This window comes from Cebus imitator, unplaced genomic scaffold (genome assembly GCF_001604975.1).
Source record: "Cebus imitator isolate Cc_AM_T3 unplaced genomic scaffold, Cebus_imitator-1.0 Scaffold46, whole genome shotgun sequence".
Classification (NCBI taxonomy): Eukaryota; Metazoa; Chordata; class Mammalia; order Primates; family Cebidae; genus Cebus; species Cebus imitator.
Window position 1 is genome coordinate 5342732 of NW_016107361.1, and position 15153 is coordinate 5357884.

Sequence of the window (15153 nt, forward strand, 5' to 3'; positions counted from 1 at the left end):
TCTGATATCTTTTCTTCTGCTTGATCAATTCAGCTATTAAAACTTGTGCATACTTCGTGAAGTTCTCATGTTTTTCAGCTCCATTAATTCACTTATGTTCCTCTCTAAATTGTGTATTATTGTTGACATTTCATCAAACCTTTTTTCAGAGCTCTTAGTTTCTTTGCATTGGGTTAGAACAAGTTCTTTTAATTCCCAGAAGTTTCTTATCATCCACTTTTTAAAGTCTGCTTCTGTTAATGGAACACAGTCTTTCTCCATCAGGCCTTGTTCCATTGCTGATGAGGAACTGTGATCCCCTGTAGAGAGAGAGGCGTTCTGATTTTGGGTATTCTCAGCCTTTTTAGGCTGGTTTCTTCCCTTCCTTATAGATTTATCCATCTGTGGTCTTTATAATTACCGTCTTTATAGTTGGGTTTCTGAATGGACGTCCAACTTGTTGATTCCTGGCGCTAAAATCTGAGCAACCCACTGCGCTGGCGTTAAGATTGATGGTGCTTTTCTGACTCTGCACCAAGAACCACCGCACCAAGGCAGCAGCAAAGCTGCCTCGCTGGCCACAAGAGTCACACTGGTAATCCGTGGGGCTCCTCCACTGGGAATCCCCTGGTGCGTGAGCAACAAAAATTGATCTGAAAGTATGGCATCCTCTTGTTCTCTGCGCTTTTAGTGGGAGCTGCAATCTCGAGCGGCTAGTGATCAGCCATCTTGGATCTCTCTCCATTAGTTGTCATTCTTTCTTAGTCTCCTCTGGATTGTGATAATTTCTGTCTTTTTTTGTTGTTTTTCATGACCTTGAATTTTTTGAGGAATTTTGATCCAGTGTAGAATGTTCCACATTTTGTATATATTTTTTCCTTAGTATTAGATTGGGTTATGGATATTTTGGAAAAGATACCATAAAGGTAAAGTATCTTTCTTATGATTTACTTTATTTTTCTTTTTTTCTTAAATCACATATAAAAAGTTCACATGGCTCCAAGGTCAAACTGTAAAACTAAAACGTCAGAATATTCTCAAGTTTATCACTCTTTCTTCTCTCGTCATCTTTCCTTTTCTAGAAATGTAGACATTTTTTTTTTTTATTAGTTTTTGGTTTATGCTTTCAATTCATTTTTTTTTTAAACACAGGCAAACACAAAGATGTACATGAACACAAATGTTAGTATGTGTCTGTTCTCTTCTCCTCCATAACATCAATCCATTTTTAGCTCCTATGTCATAGTTTCTCTTTAAGGCAGTCTCTTACAGTGACTTACAAAATGGCCACTTTTATTCAAAAAGGTTTTCTTTTTAAAAAGTTAACTTTTTGTAACTAATAAAAACCTTTTCCTGTGTCTTGAAAATATTTAGCATATATTATATGGTACCGTTTTTTTTATTCACAGATATTTTCCAATTTGTCACTGGATGAGCGTTGCCTTTCTGCATCATTGGTTTGCAAGTACTGGCGTGACCTTTGTTTAGACTTCCAGTTTTGGAAGCAGCTGGATCTTAGTAGTCGTCAGCAGGTATGGAATCTAATTCCAAGTAACACTCATATGACCTACTCAAAAAATATCTTTATTTCTCTTCAGAAATCTTTACTGTCTTTTTTTTTCTTTTAACATAGTTCAAATGACTATAATGTAAAATTTTGTGCTTTTGTATTTTTTTGTGTATGTGAATTCAAGTTAAAGCTGGATTCTCATAGTAAATAAGATGGTTTTTTTGGTGTAGATTGGTAATTTAGGGTTGCTATTTAATTCTTTTTTTCCTTGTCTTTTTCCATTACCTTTTCAAAACGTTGTTAAACTTTTTTTAATTGCTGGAGATCATATTAGTATTACTAGCTTAATAGTAGAAAATGATGGCAAACATTTCTGTAGTACTGCCTCTGTGCTGTGTACTGTTCTAAGGGCGTTATGCATATTAATTCATTTGATCCACCCAACAACTCTGTAAGTAGATACTGTTATTTTTTTTTTTTGTTTTACAGATGAAGAAATGGAAGTAAAATGGGCTAAGATAACCTTTTATTTTCTTAACTTTTCTTTTGGTGGATTTTCTACTTTTTCTGTTGCTTAGCTGCTTAATGTGTTTATATAGGGGCATAAATTAGGAAAAAAAATGTTTATTACTAACAGTTTTTTGGACTTGTTAGATCCCATTTTTAAAACTTGGTAGTATTTGGCATTAGAAATTTGTAAAAATATCAATAAGAATAGGATTTTATTGAAGTACTAAACCTGTTCTAAATTCTGCCATGGTATATTACTACTGGTGTCCTGACAAATGTTTAACAACTGGCTTTAAAACAAAAGCCTTGATTTGTAATATTTGCCAATTTCTATTATATAAATACTCCCACCATAACCATTGTCAGGCTAGACGTTATGCCATTGAATGCAGATTTGGAAAGAGGGGCACACTATAAACTCTTGTGAGTTGCAACGAGCCAGCTATAGCATACTGGTAGTGTATGTGTTTGTGTGTGTATTACACACACTTTAACCAAGTTAAGCAAGCTCATGAGGATTTGTGCATAAGTTGTTCCCTTTCTGTTTTTCTGCTTCATTAATAAGAGGTTAAAACAATTAACATAACTTGTTATTTATCTGCTTGTGTTCATGACATTTATGTCCAAGGAGAATGGTGAGGGAGTTAGTTGTGGACAGTGGAATGGAGAGAATATATGTGTAAAGCAATCTATCAGCTTGTTATTTCATTACTCTTCAATGTTTGAATTATTTATTATGAATTAATACTAAGAATAGCTTCCTCCCCGACACCACATTCCCACCGCTCCCAGCCCGATGTTGGTAGTAAGATATGGAGAATGAAAAAGTAAAAAATTAAAGGAAAGGTATGTCAGAGTTTTAACTTTTTCAGGAACTATGTTTATGCTGTTTCCAACAAGCATAAACATAGATAGTTTTATCTTTGGCTCTTACTCTGAGTGCTGCTTAACAGTATAGTTCTTTCCTTCTATTCTAAATTTTATGCACATTTTCTGTCTCCATTATTTTTACTGAAATGACTTGAATAACATTAACTATGTTTTGTATTTTGAAAATGTGGTGATTGGGCACAGAATATATAGAGGCTGGTTTAAAAAAAAATTCAGTTGGCCATCTGAGTAAAACCAGATGAATTCTAAGTTTACTTATATTTAGCATTGACTCTTCTGAGAAAAGCTTTTTGATGTGGACATTTCTATATAGTCTTTGGTGTTCTGATTTGCAAAATGGCATATTTTCTAACCCATGAATTATATGAGATGTAGCATTCTCATAGAAACAGTAAAAGATTTAAAACTTATGTGCTGTTGTATCATCTGATATCAGCTGTAAAAAGTGAAAATGCATATAACATTATGACTGATGTTAACTATTTCATGAGTTACAAATGGAAAGTGAAACATTGAAAAATCTCAATATGGTTTTGTTTGTGGTGAGTTTTTGCTGAATTTGAAGGTTTAATTAAAGTGAATTTTCAAAATAAGGTTAGATTTTTAGGCTTTTAGAAAGAAAGCCATATCCTTTGTTGGTGTTTTCTGGTACCACTTCTGACATCAAATATGTGGGTTTTTTTCCCACACTAACAAACAATTTTCTGATACTAACTGGATGTACAACAATTCAATTCAGCTAAACTCCCAGAGTATCACTGAGTTTAAGGGCTTAATCCCACTAGACTACCCATACTTCAAATGTCAGTTGCAAGTCCCAGAAGCCACCTGAACTTCTCACTGACCAGTTATAAATTTGTGAGTTCCCTTAATTTCCTTCTCAGTTTTCATAATTAGTCATAATTATTCACAGAACTTATAAGGGTTTCTTATAAAAGATACAGCTCAGGACCAGCCAAATGGAAGAGATGTAGAAGGCAAGGAATTGGATATGCCACCCTCTCAGCACTTTGATGTGTTTACCTTCTGAATCTCTGTCATTTGAGTTTTTATAACCCAATCTCCAGCTTCCCTCCCCTCCTGGAAGTAGCACTGAAAGTTATCACCCTCCAATCAAGGATTTAGTCTTTCTAGTAACCAGCCCTCATCCTGAAGCCATCTGGGTGCCCCACTCTAAGTCACTTCATTAGTATGAACTCAAGTGTGGTCTAAAGGGCTTGTTATGAATAACTAAAGAAATTCTATTACTTAGGAAATTCCAAGAGTTTTGGGAGATCTGTGGCAGGAATTTGGGACAAAGACCAAATATAATATTTTTATTATACCAAATTCTTGTTATGCTTCAATATTAAGAAGGTTTATTTTTTTATTGTATTGTTCATGCTATAATGTAATTAGTATACTGCTTATTGAGGAAAATTTAGTTAAAGAATGGAAAATAAATTTTTATTTGTAGCAAAAGTTTAAATTTATTGCTTTTTCTCTTACAGGTCACTGATGAATTATTGGAAAAAATTGCATCAAGAAGTCAGAATATAATTGAAATCAACATTTCTGATTGTCGTAGTATGTCTGATACTGGCGTATGTGTTCTAGCATTTAAATGTCCTGGACTTCTTAGGTATACAGCCTACAGGTGTAAACAACTTTCTGACACCTCTATTATTGCGGTTGCCTCTCACTGTCCTTTACTTCAGAAAGTGCATGTAGGCAACCAGGACAAACTTACTGATGAAGGACTCAAGCAGGTAAATTTTCGCATTTATAAAGTGATTTTACTTGAATTAATTCAAAATGTTTTCTAGCAACAACATTTTAAATGGTTATGTTAAAAAATAATGCTGAGACTCAAGTGAGTCATCTTTTTTAGATATTAATGAATATTTGTTTAGATTAGTGAACTAGAATGCCATGGTTATAATCAGTAAATTAACTGCTGTGTTTTGTAGTGAGAGCCTGAACTTCTTTGACCAGCCATTGTATTAGTTTGTGCTTTTGTTACTTAAATTTTGTACCACATTTTGCTTTAGGCAACTGTGTACTTTGGGTCAGCATGAGGTTTTAAAAATTAGCTTTTGATTTCCCTTTTATTATACTAGATGACATACATGCTTAAATTTAAGACATAAATGGAAGTTCAAATTGAAGAGCATAAAAGTTAGAACAAAGGGCTAATTACCTATATTTGGCATAATAACTGGATTAAAAATAGTATTATGCATTCCTTCTGTTTATTTCCTTTGGAAGTGACATTTAAGGTTTCTTGGCTCAGAGTGGATCATTTATTCAACAGATGAATATCCTTAAATTTAAACCTTATATATGAATTAACTGAAAGCTTAGTATGAGAAGAAATTTGGGAAGATTATCTTAAATAGTGAGTACTGGGTGTGTCAGTACAATTTATGTATTAAGAATGTTACCAACTTATAAGGGAGCCTATTTTGTTTGCAAAGGCATATTGTACAAAAAGTCTTATTTGTTTTAATATTTTTCTTGATTCATTTCTACTATGTATAGGATTATTTATTAGCAAAGCATTTTATGAAGTTCTTAAACGTATTAATCTTTTCTGAAGAAATATATATTTTGTGTATATAGCATGATTTTATTTGATCAAAATTTCTCAGCAGTTTATCTTTTACAAAGAAACATTTTAAAAATGTGTATGTGTTTATTAAGAACTAGATTAAATCTATTTTATATTTAATTCTGATATAACACAAATAGTAGTTTAGCAGTCTTCTTAGGGTATAGCTAGTAATCTTTGTGAAAAAGAATATAGGTGAAGTAGAGAAGGAGCAAAATTTAATATGCCAATCAAGTATTATGAATTTATCTTATATTTACAACTTTGAGACTAATTATGTAAATCTTCCTTAGAATGTGAGGTATTTTGGAACCTGTTAACTTACTTAGATAAGATGTTTCCTTCAGATTTTTATGGTTTCTGAATTATGAATTAATTACGTGTCAGGTAATATTCTGATAAAACTAGCAAAAACAATCAAATTTTTTCCCCCATAGGTAGTTTTATTCTTAAGTAATTACATAGGATATCATTGCAGTGTAGAGAATATTATCCTGTACGTAAGACTGCTGTAGCAGGGTATATCTGATTTCATAATAGACTCTTTTCCTCTTATGGAATAGTGTTATAGGTATTGTAGAAAGAATGGCTTTCATATATGTATAAAATAGAAGGGTATATTAGAAAGAGAATGGCTTTCATATATATATAAAATAGAAATAAAGTTTTATGAAACAATACATATCCTATGTGCAGTGCTCATTGATATTATATATTCTGTTCTATACTACTATGTTAAATAAATGTTGGCCTTGGCCCACTGATTAAATTAATTTATGACCCAGTGATATTTCATAAATCCGGCTATAGATTTATATTATGGTTTTAGTAAACTAACAATGTTATGTTAAAATGTATAATAAAGTTACAAAAGCCTAATAAGGAACTAGCCATAATTGATGATTTTATTGGGGCTGTTATTTTTTCTTGAACTCATTAATTTAGCAATTGGCTGAATTATTGATTCCACAGATTATTGCATGGTTTTGTTTTTTTACCTCATCTGTAAGTAAAAACTGACAAGTGTTTTAGAATGAGGTATGTAAATCTTATTGATAATTTCTTTAGAATATGTTTTCTTTATAACTGCCATAATTTTGATTGACTTTAGCAGACAACAAATATGTGTGCTTTTTGAATTCTGTCAGTTTGTTTACAAAAACAGTTGCTTAAAGCATTTCAATTTGGAGCTCTAATAGATGTAGACTCTGATGTTTTAAATATCGGATTCTGCTTAACAATATTTCTTAAACATGGTATAGCACCTAAAAAAGTCAGGCTGCTTTTGGCTGAATACTGTCCTTTTTCTGAAATACCACCCTGAAATATTTATATTTTTATTTTCATAGTAGTCACTCAATTTTACCATTGGAATGTATTTCTATTGTTTACATCTTTTAAAACTACAATTATGTATCTAGGGGAAAAATATTTAATCAAGCATAAAAAGTTTTTTCAATTTTCCTAATATTTTGTTATCATTTTGTACTTGCCAGCAAACAAACAATAATAGTAGTCAAAGTATTAAAATATAAGAAATTATATTTATTGTTGCAATTTTATGTGACTAATTATATGCAGTTTTAGCAGTTTAACATTCCAACTCATGGAGCTCAGTAGAAATTTCTGGAAATAAGTCACTGTAGGCTTTTTAAAGATAAAATAGTACAAAAATAATAAATGTTACATTAGTAGATTTTGATCTGGCTATGCTATCAATTTTTAGGTCTTTAAAAATAACTACTTAGAGTGCCATCAGCAAAATGTTGGAGCAGGCAGCTCTAAAACCCTACCTTTCCACAAAAACATTGAAAACAAGCCTAAACTATCAGATTCAACTTTGTCAGAACCTGGAAATGTCAAAGGTTTATACCAACCGAAGGAATGTTGAGACAGGAAAAAGACAACCGAAAGGTGGAAGGAATGCTTTGTGGCTTTTTTATTTGCCTGAGCCTCATTCCTTCCCCAGCTTGGCAACAGTCTTGAAGGTGACAGTCTTGAGTTGCCAGTGTGGGACCCAGATGCCTTGTTCCAGAGGGAGCCTAGCAGATCTTATTTGCAAATTATTGCATTTGTCCGATCAACCTACCTGAGAACTACTTGAAGGGCTGATGCAGGTGCTTATATATCTGTTTTACCTAATTCGAACACAGTCAGGCAGGGAAATTAGTGGGCATTGGTTGAACACATTATAAAGCAAATGAAAACTTGCTTTTGGGCAAGCTTTTTTGGGCAATAGAGTATGGTGAGAAATACAGCTGACCTGGGAGAAAGACCCTGACACAGAGTTTGTTTTTATTTTTATTTTTGTTTTGAAATTAGTACAATCAGCCTCAGTATATAGAAGGGAATTTAGAAAGCCACATGCATGCCCAGGGCAGGACACATGTTCAGGAAAGACCTAAGAAGACCATAAACTTTCTCACTGTGTGCTTGTTAGGCCCAGTACAAGCAGGAAGTAAAGGCCAAGGCAGAGTTGTGAATGGTATGGTTAAGTCTTAAAGGAATATCCCAGCACACAGCCAGTCTGCAAAGACTAGGATAAGTGCTTTTGTTTTTTGTTTTAGTTTTGTTTTTAAGCTTTGGCTTCCAAGGAAATCTCTTTCAAAACGCTGGCTGAACACTAGCTAAGTAATTAATCAAAAACAGTGAAACATAGGGAAGTGGGGAGAATCTAATTTCCCAAGTACCACATTATAATCTAATATTTTAATACCTAATTTTCAACAAGAAATTATAGGCATGCAAAGAAAACAGTATTACCCATTAAAACAGAATAAATAGAACCCATTCTTGAGGAAGCCTGAACATTGGATTTACTAGATAATTATTTTAAATCAAGTATCTGAAATATGCTCAAAGATGTAAAGGAAACCATGAGAACTAAAAGAAATAAGAAAAATAATGTATGAACAAATTGAGAATATCAGTGAAGAGTTAGAAATTATGAAAAGAACCAAATAGAAATTCTGGAGCTGAGAAGTACAATAACTGAAATAAAAAATTTACCAGGGGGCTTCAAGAGCAGATGTGAGCAGGTGGAAGAAAGAATAAGTGAACCTGAAGATAGGACAATTGAATTTATTGAGTCTAAGAAGCAGAAGGAAAAAAGAGTGAAGAAAAGTAAGTAGAGCCTAAAAGACCTGTGGGACATCCATCAAGCGGAAGAACATTCACACATTAGTAATTCCAGAAAAAAGGAGAAATAAAAGGGGTAAGAAGAATATTTGAAGAAATAATGGCCCAAACATCCAAAATTTGGTGGAAGATATGAATCTATACATCCAAGAAACTCAATAAATTCAAGTAGTATAATGTCAGAGAGGTCTACACTGAGACACATTATAGTCTAATTGTGAGAAGTCAAAGACAGAATTTTGAAAGCAGTAAAAGATAAGTGACTCATCACATACAAGCACTTCTCAATAAGATTTACAACTGATTTATCATCAGGAACTATGGAAGCTAGAAAGCTATGGGATGACAATATTTAAAGTGCTGAAAGAAAAAAAGTCAAGCAAGAATTCTGTATTTGTCAATACTATTAAAGCATAGGGGGGCATTCAAGGGGACATTGAGATATTTCCAGATAAGCAAAAGCTAAAGGAGTTTGTTACGAATAGATCTACCCTACAAGAAATGCTAAAGGGATTCCTTCTGGCTGAAATAAGACAGTAACTGAAAGCCATATGAAGAAGAAAGAAAACTGATAAAAGTAACTACATAGAGGTTGAAAGGATGGAAGAAGATATTCCATACCAAGAGAGAGCCTGAATAGCTGTTTTATTATCAAACAACAACAACAACAAACATTTTAAGTCCAAAAGGGATCAAAGAGACAGAATTATTATATATTGATAAATATATAATATTATTCTGTCAGGAAGATAATAGCAGTTATAACCATGTGTGTACCTAACAACAGAATCCCTAATGTGTGTGTGTGTGTGTGTGTGTGTGTGTGTGTGTGTGTGTGTGTATTTTAGGGATTCTGTCATTTAAATCATAAATGAAAGAGTAGACATTACTACTGATTTTATAGAAATAAAAAGTATTGTATGAGAAAACCATGAATAACCGTGTACCAACAAATTGAATAGCCTAGATGAAATAGAAATTTTTTAGAAATACGGAAACCAGAAAAACTGACCCAAGAAGTAGAAACTCTTGAGTTCCAGCTACTTGGGAGCTTGGGGCAGGAGGATTGCTTGAGCCCAAGAGTTTTAGGTTATAGTCACTGCACTTCAGTCAGGGCAGTATAGCAAGGCCTCATCTCTTAACAAAAAAATGAAAAGGTAGAAAATCTGAAAATATTTACTTACAATAAATAAGGAGACTGAATTAGTTAAAAAATTGCCAATGAAGAAAGGCTAAGGACCAAATAGCTTTACCAATGAATGTTTTCAAATATTTAAAGAAGAATTAACACCAGTCCTTCTCAAACTCTTTCAAAAAATTGAAGAGGAGATAACACTTCTTAACTTATTCTGCGAGGCCAGCATTACCCTGATTCTGAAGCCAGCCAAAGACCGTACAAAAATGAAGCTACAAAACAGACAGAAAACAACTACAAACCAGTGTCTTTAATGAATATGTAAAAATCTTCAAAATGCTAGCAAACTGAATTTAGCAGCAGATTAAAAGGATTCTACACTGTGACCTACGATGATTTATCCAAGGAGTACAAGGGTGGCTCAACATACAAATATCGATCAATGTAATATACCACATTAAGAGAATGAAGGGGGAAAAAACCCAATCATCCTAATTGGTATACAAAAACATTTGGTGAAATAAACAGCCTTTCTTGAAAAAAAAAAAAAATACACCTATCAACCTAGGAATAGAGAGATGTTTCCTAAACATGATAAAGACCATATGTGACAAACCCACAAATAACATATTCAGTGATAAAAGATGGAAAACTTTTCTCCTAAGATCAAGAACAAGATAAGAATGCCTGCTTTTGGCAATCCTGTTTTACATTGTTCTGGAAGTAAGGAGCAATTTGGCAAGAAAAAGAAATGAAGTGCTTCCAGTTGGAAAGGAAGAAGTAAAACTATTTTTATTTGAAGATGACATTATTTTATGAATGGAAAACCCTAAAGAAACCACAAAAAACCCATTTGGACTAATAAATGATTTCAGCAGAGTGCCAGGATACAAAATCAAGATAAAAATATATCAGTTGTATTTTTACACACCACAAAAGAAATAGAACCTGAACGATTTCATTTACAACAGCATCCATAACTATAAACTTCCCTTTAAACAGGGCTTTTGTTGTATCTCATAAATTTTGATAATTTTATTTTCATTTTCATTTAGTGCAAAATATTTTAAAATTTCTTCTGAAGTTTCTTCTTTGACCCATATGTTATTAAGAAATGTGCTATTTAAATCTCTGAGAGTATTTTAAAGTTATGGGAGTATTTTCCTGTCATCTTTTTGGAATTCATTTTTAGTTTATTGTCTTAGAGCAGACATTGTATAATTTTTATTTTAAATTTGTTAATATGTGTTTTGTGCCTTGGAATGCAGTCTGTCTTGGTGAATATTCCATGTAAGTTAGAGAAGAATGTGCATTCTACTACTGGATGAATTGGTCTATAGATGTCCATTATATCCAGTCAATTAATGGTTTTATTGAGTTGAACTGTGTCCTTACTAATTTTCTGCCTGCTGAATTTGTCCATTTCAGATAGAAGGATATTAAGATCACGAACTCTAATAGTGGATTTATCTAATTTTCCTTGTAGTTCTAACAGTTTTTGCTGCGCATATTCTGACACTCTCTTGTTAGATGAATGCATGTTAAGGATTATTATGTCTACCTGGAGTATTGTTTCTTTTATCATTGTGTATGTCCCTCTTGATCCCTGATGACTTTTCTTCTTCTGAAATCTGTTCTGTCTGAAGTTATGGCTATTCCCAGTTTTATTTTAGTTAATAACTGTAATGTTTCTTAAGCATTTCTGAAGGTGTGTTTTTAAGTACTTTTCCCCTCAATTTACAGTTGTCTCAATTTACAGTTTTATTCACTGTTCAGACCATTTTTGAATTAATTGAAATTTTGAAATTTTGTTTGCCGTCTAATTTCTGTGAATGCTTTTTTGACTTTTAAAAGAGGAATTCATTGCAAAATTAAGAGGAATATACAGAAATTTCTTACATATTCCTATTCCATGCATGCATAGCCCCTCCCATTATCAGTATCCCCCACCAGAGTGATACATTGATTATAATTGATAAACCTTCATTGATATATTATTTCCAAATCTCACAATTTATGTTAGGGTTCACTCTTGGTGGTGTACATTCTATGAGTTTGACATGTATCTACCATTACAGATGCAGTATAGAGTATCTTCACTGCTCTAAAAATCCTCTGTGCTCTGCCTATTTATTCATTCCACTCCTCTAACACCTGGCAACCCCTGATCTTTTTATTGTCTTTGTAGTTTTACCTCTTCTAGAATGTCTATGATCTGAATCATATAGTATGTAACCCCTTTAGATTCGATTCCTTCACTTAGTAGTATGCAGTTAAGGTTCCTCCATGTCTTTTCATAGCTCATTTATTTTTAGCAATTAATATATCCTATTGTCTGTTGTGTACCACAGTTTGTCCATTCAAATACTGAAGGACATTTTGGGCATGTACAAGCTCTAATAATTATGAACAAAACTGCTGTAAACTTCTGTGTGTAGGTTTTTGTATGGACATAATTTTTTTTTGGTACTTCAAGTTCTGGGGTACATGTGCAGATCTTGCAGGATTGTTGCATAGGTATACACATGTCATGGTGGTTTGCTGTCTTCATCCCCCCATCACCTACATCAGGCATTTTTCCCTGTGTTATCCCTCCCCAACTTCCCTGCCCACTGCTGTCCCTCCCCTAGTTTCCCACCCCCCAACAGACACCAGTGTGTGATGTTCCCCTCCCTGTGCCCATGTGTTCTCATTGTTCAGCATGTGCCTGTAAGTGAGAACATGCAGTGTTTGGTTTTCTGTCCTTATGTCAGTTTGCTGAGAATGGTGGTTTCCATATTCATCCATGTCCCTACAAAGGACACAAACTCATTGTTTTTTATGGCTGCACAGTATTCCATGGTGTATATGTGCCACGTTTTCTTTGTCCAGTCTATCATTGATGGGCATTTGGGTTGGTTCCAGGTCTTTGCTATTACAAACAGTGCTGCAGTGAACATACATGTGCCTGTGTATTTATAATAGAACCATTTGGACATAATTTTAAAACTTTGAGTAAAAACCAGGGTGTACACTGGATCATGTGATAAGAGTCTCCAGCTATAATAGTAAATTCATCTATTTCTCCTACTAGTTCTGTCATTTTTTACTTCACATATTCTGATACTCTGTTGTTAGATACATATACCTTAAAGATTGCCAAGTCTTTTTGGAGTGTTGCCTCCTTTATCATTATGTAATACCCCCTTTATCTCTGGTAACATTCTTTGCTTTGAAGACTGTTCTGTCTGGAATTAATATATGTGAATACGGCATATCTTTCTTCATCCGTTTACTTTTAATTTATATATTTCTGTCTAAAGTCATTTTTTGTAGACATCATAGAGTTGGGTCTTGTTTTTTGATCTGTTTTGACAATCTGTCTTTTAATTGCTATTTTTAGACCATTGATGTTTAAAGACATTATTTCTATAGTTGGATTAATTAATAGCTACCATATCTGTTAAAGTTTACTCTTTGCTGCCTTAGTTCTTTGCTAATATTTTTGTCTTTCATACTTTTTCTGCCTTTCGTGATTATAACTGAGCATTTTAATGATTCAGTTTTCTTTCTTAACAATCATAGTTTTTTCTTTTACTTTTTAAAGTAGTTACGCCAGAATTCACAATATGTATTTATAACTAATTCAAACCCACTTTCAAATAACTTTGTACTGCATCACAGGTAGTGAAAATATCACAGGTAATGAAAATATCTTATAATAACAAAATATTTTAAAGTTTTCTGGCTGGGTGTGGTGGCTCACGCCTGTAATTCCAGCACTTGGGGAGGCAGAGGCGGGTGGATTAGTTGAGGTCAGGAGTTTGAGATCAGCCTGACCAACATGGAGAGACCCTGTCTCTACTAAAAGTACAAAAATTAGTCAGGTGCCATGGTGTGCGGCTGTAATTCCAGCTATTTAGGAGGCTGCGGCACAAGAACTGCTTGAACACGCGGGAGTGGAGATTACAGTGAGCTGAGATTGTGTGCCACTGCACTCCAGACTAGTGACAGAGTGAGACTGTCTCAAAAATAAAGTTTTTCATCCCTTATATTATTGATATTATTTATTTCGCTTATATATAAGCGTGTATATGTGTGTACATGATCAAATGCATTATTATTTTGAGCAAATTGTTATCTGCTACCTTAATTAAGAATAAGGAAAAGTTTTTATTTTACCTTTATTATTCTTTCTCTGATTCATTCTTTCTCTATATAGATCCAATTTTCCTACCTATGTCGTCTTCCTTGTTTCTGAAGAACTTTTTTTGTTTTTTTAATCATTTCTTGGAAGGCAGGTCTAGTGGTAACAAATTCCCTCATTTTTTGTTTGTCTGAGAAAGTCTTTATTTCTCCTTCACTTTTGAAAGAAAATTTCACAGGCTATAGAATTTTAGCATGGTGGGGTTTTTTTTCACTTGAAACTTGAAATATTTTACTCTACTTTCTTCTCGATTGTGTGGTTTCTAAGGAAAAGTTGGATATAATTTTTATTTTTGCCCCTCTGTAGATAAGGTGTTTTTATCCTCTGGCTTCTTTCTAGATTTTCTTTTTTAACCTTTGATCTCTTGTACTTTGAAAATGATATGTCTCGGTGTAGTTTTTTCTTTGTTTGTTTGTTTGCAGTTTTCCTGCATGGTATTCTCTGAACTTTGGATCTGTAATTTGGTGTATGATATTAATTTGGGTAAATTATTTGTCATGAGTACTTCAGATGTTTCTGTGTTCCTGTTTTTCTCTCTTTTCTTTGTATTCGCTTTTCACTTATGTTATACCTTTTGTAGTTTTTCTGTGCTTCTTAGATATTCTGTTCATTTTTATTCAGTCTTTTTTCTCCTGATTTTTGGTTTTGAAACTTTCTATCATATTCTTAAACTCAGACTTTTTTCCTCAGCCATATCCAGTCTACTAATGTCTCTTTTTATAGTGCCTGTTGGTTCTTGCATGTTGCCTACTTTTTTCATTAAAGCTCTTAGCATATTAATCATAGTTTTAAAAAATTCTGGTCTGATAATTCCAACATTCCTGTCATATCTGACTCTTGTTCTGATGTTTTTTTCAGTCACTTGAAATTGTGTCTTTTGCCTGTTAGTATGCCTTGTAATTTTTCATTGAAAGATGGACATAATGCACAGTTTGAGTCTCCCTAACTCAAAATTCCAAAATCTAATATAGTCTAAAACTGGAAGCTTTTTAAGTGCTGACATGATACTCAAAGGAAATACGCATTGGAACATTGCAGATTTTGGATTTTCAGATTAGGCATGCTCAACTGATAAATGTAATGCAAATATTCAGAAATCTGAAAAATATCCAAATATTAAAATGCTTCTGGTCCCAAATATTTTGGTTAAGGGATACTCAACCTATACTGGGAAATGCAACATTTGTGAATGGGCCTTTAGTAATGGTTAGGTG

General features: G+C 33.2%; 1 protein-coding gene across 5 annotated transcripts in view; it reads left to right on the forward strand.

Annotated features, from left to right (window-relative positions):
- FBXL17 (F-box and leucine rich repeat protein 17) overlaps nucleotides 1–15153 on the forward strand; it is a 536693-nt gene that overhangs the window by 16246 nt on the left and 505294 nt on the right. For all 5 annotated transcript variants that reach the window (XM_017527156.2, XM_037737994.1, XM_017527158.2 and 2 more), the window contains exons 2-3: nucleotides 1389–1511; nucleotides 4381–4638. In XM_017527156.2, coding sequence (XP_017382645.1) covers nucleotides 1389–1511; nucleotides 4381–4638 — 381 coding nt within the window. The remainder of the gene's footprint in view (nucleotides 1–1388; nucleotides 1512–4380; nucleotides 4639–15153) is intronic.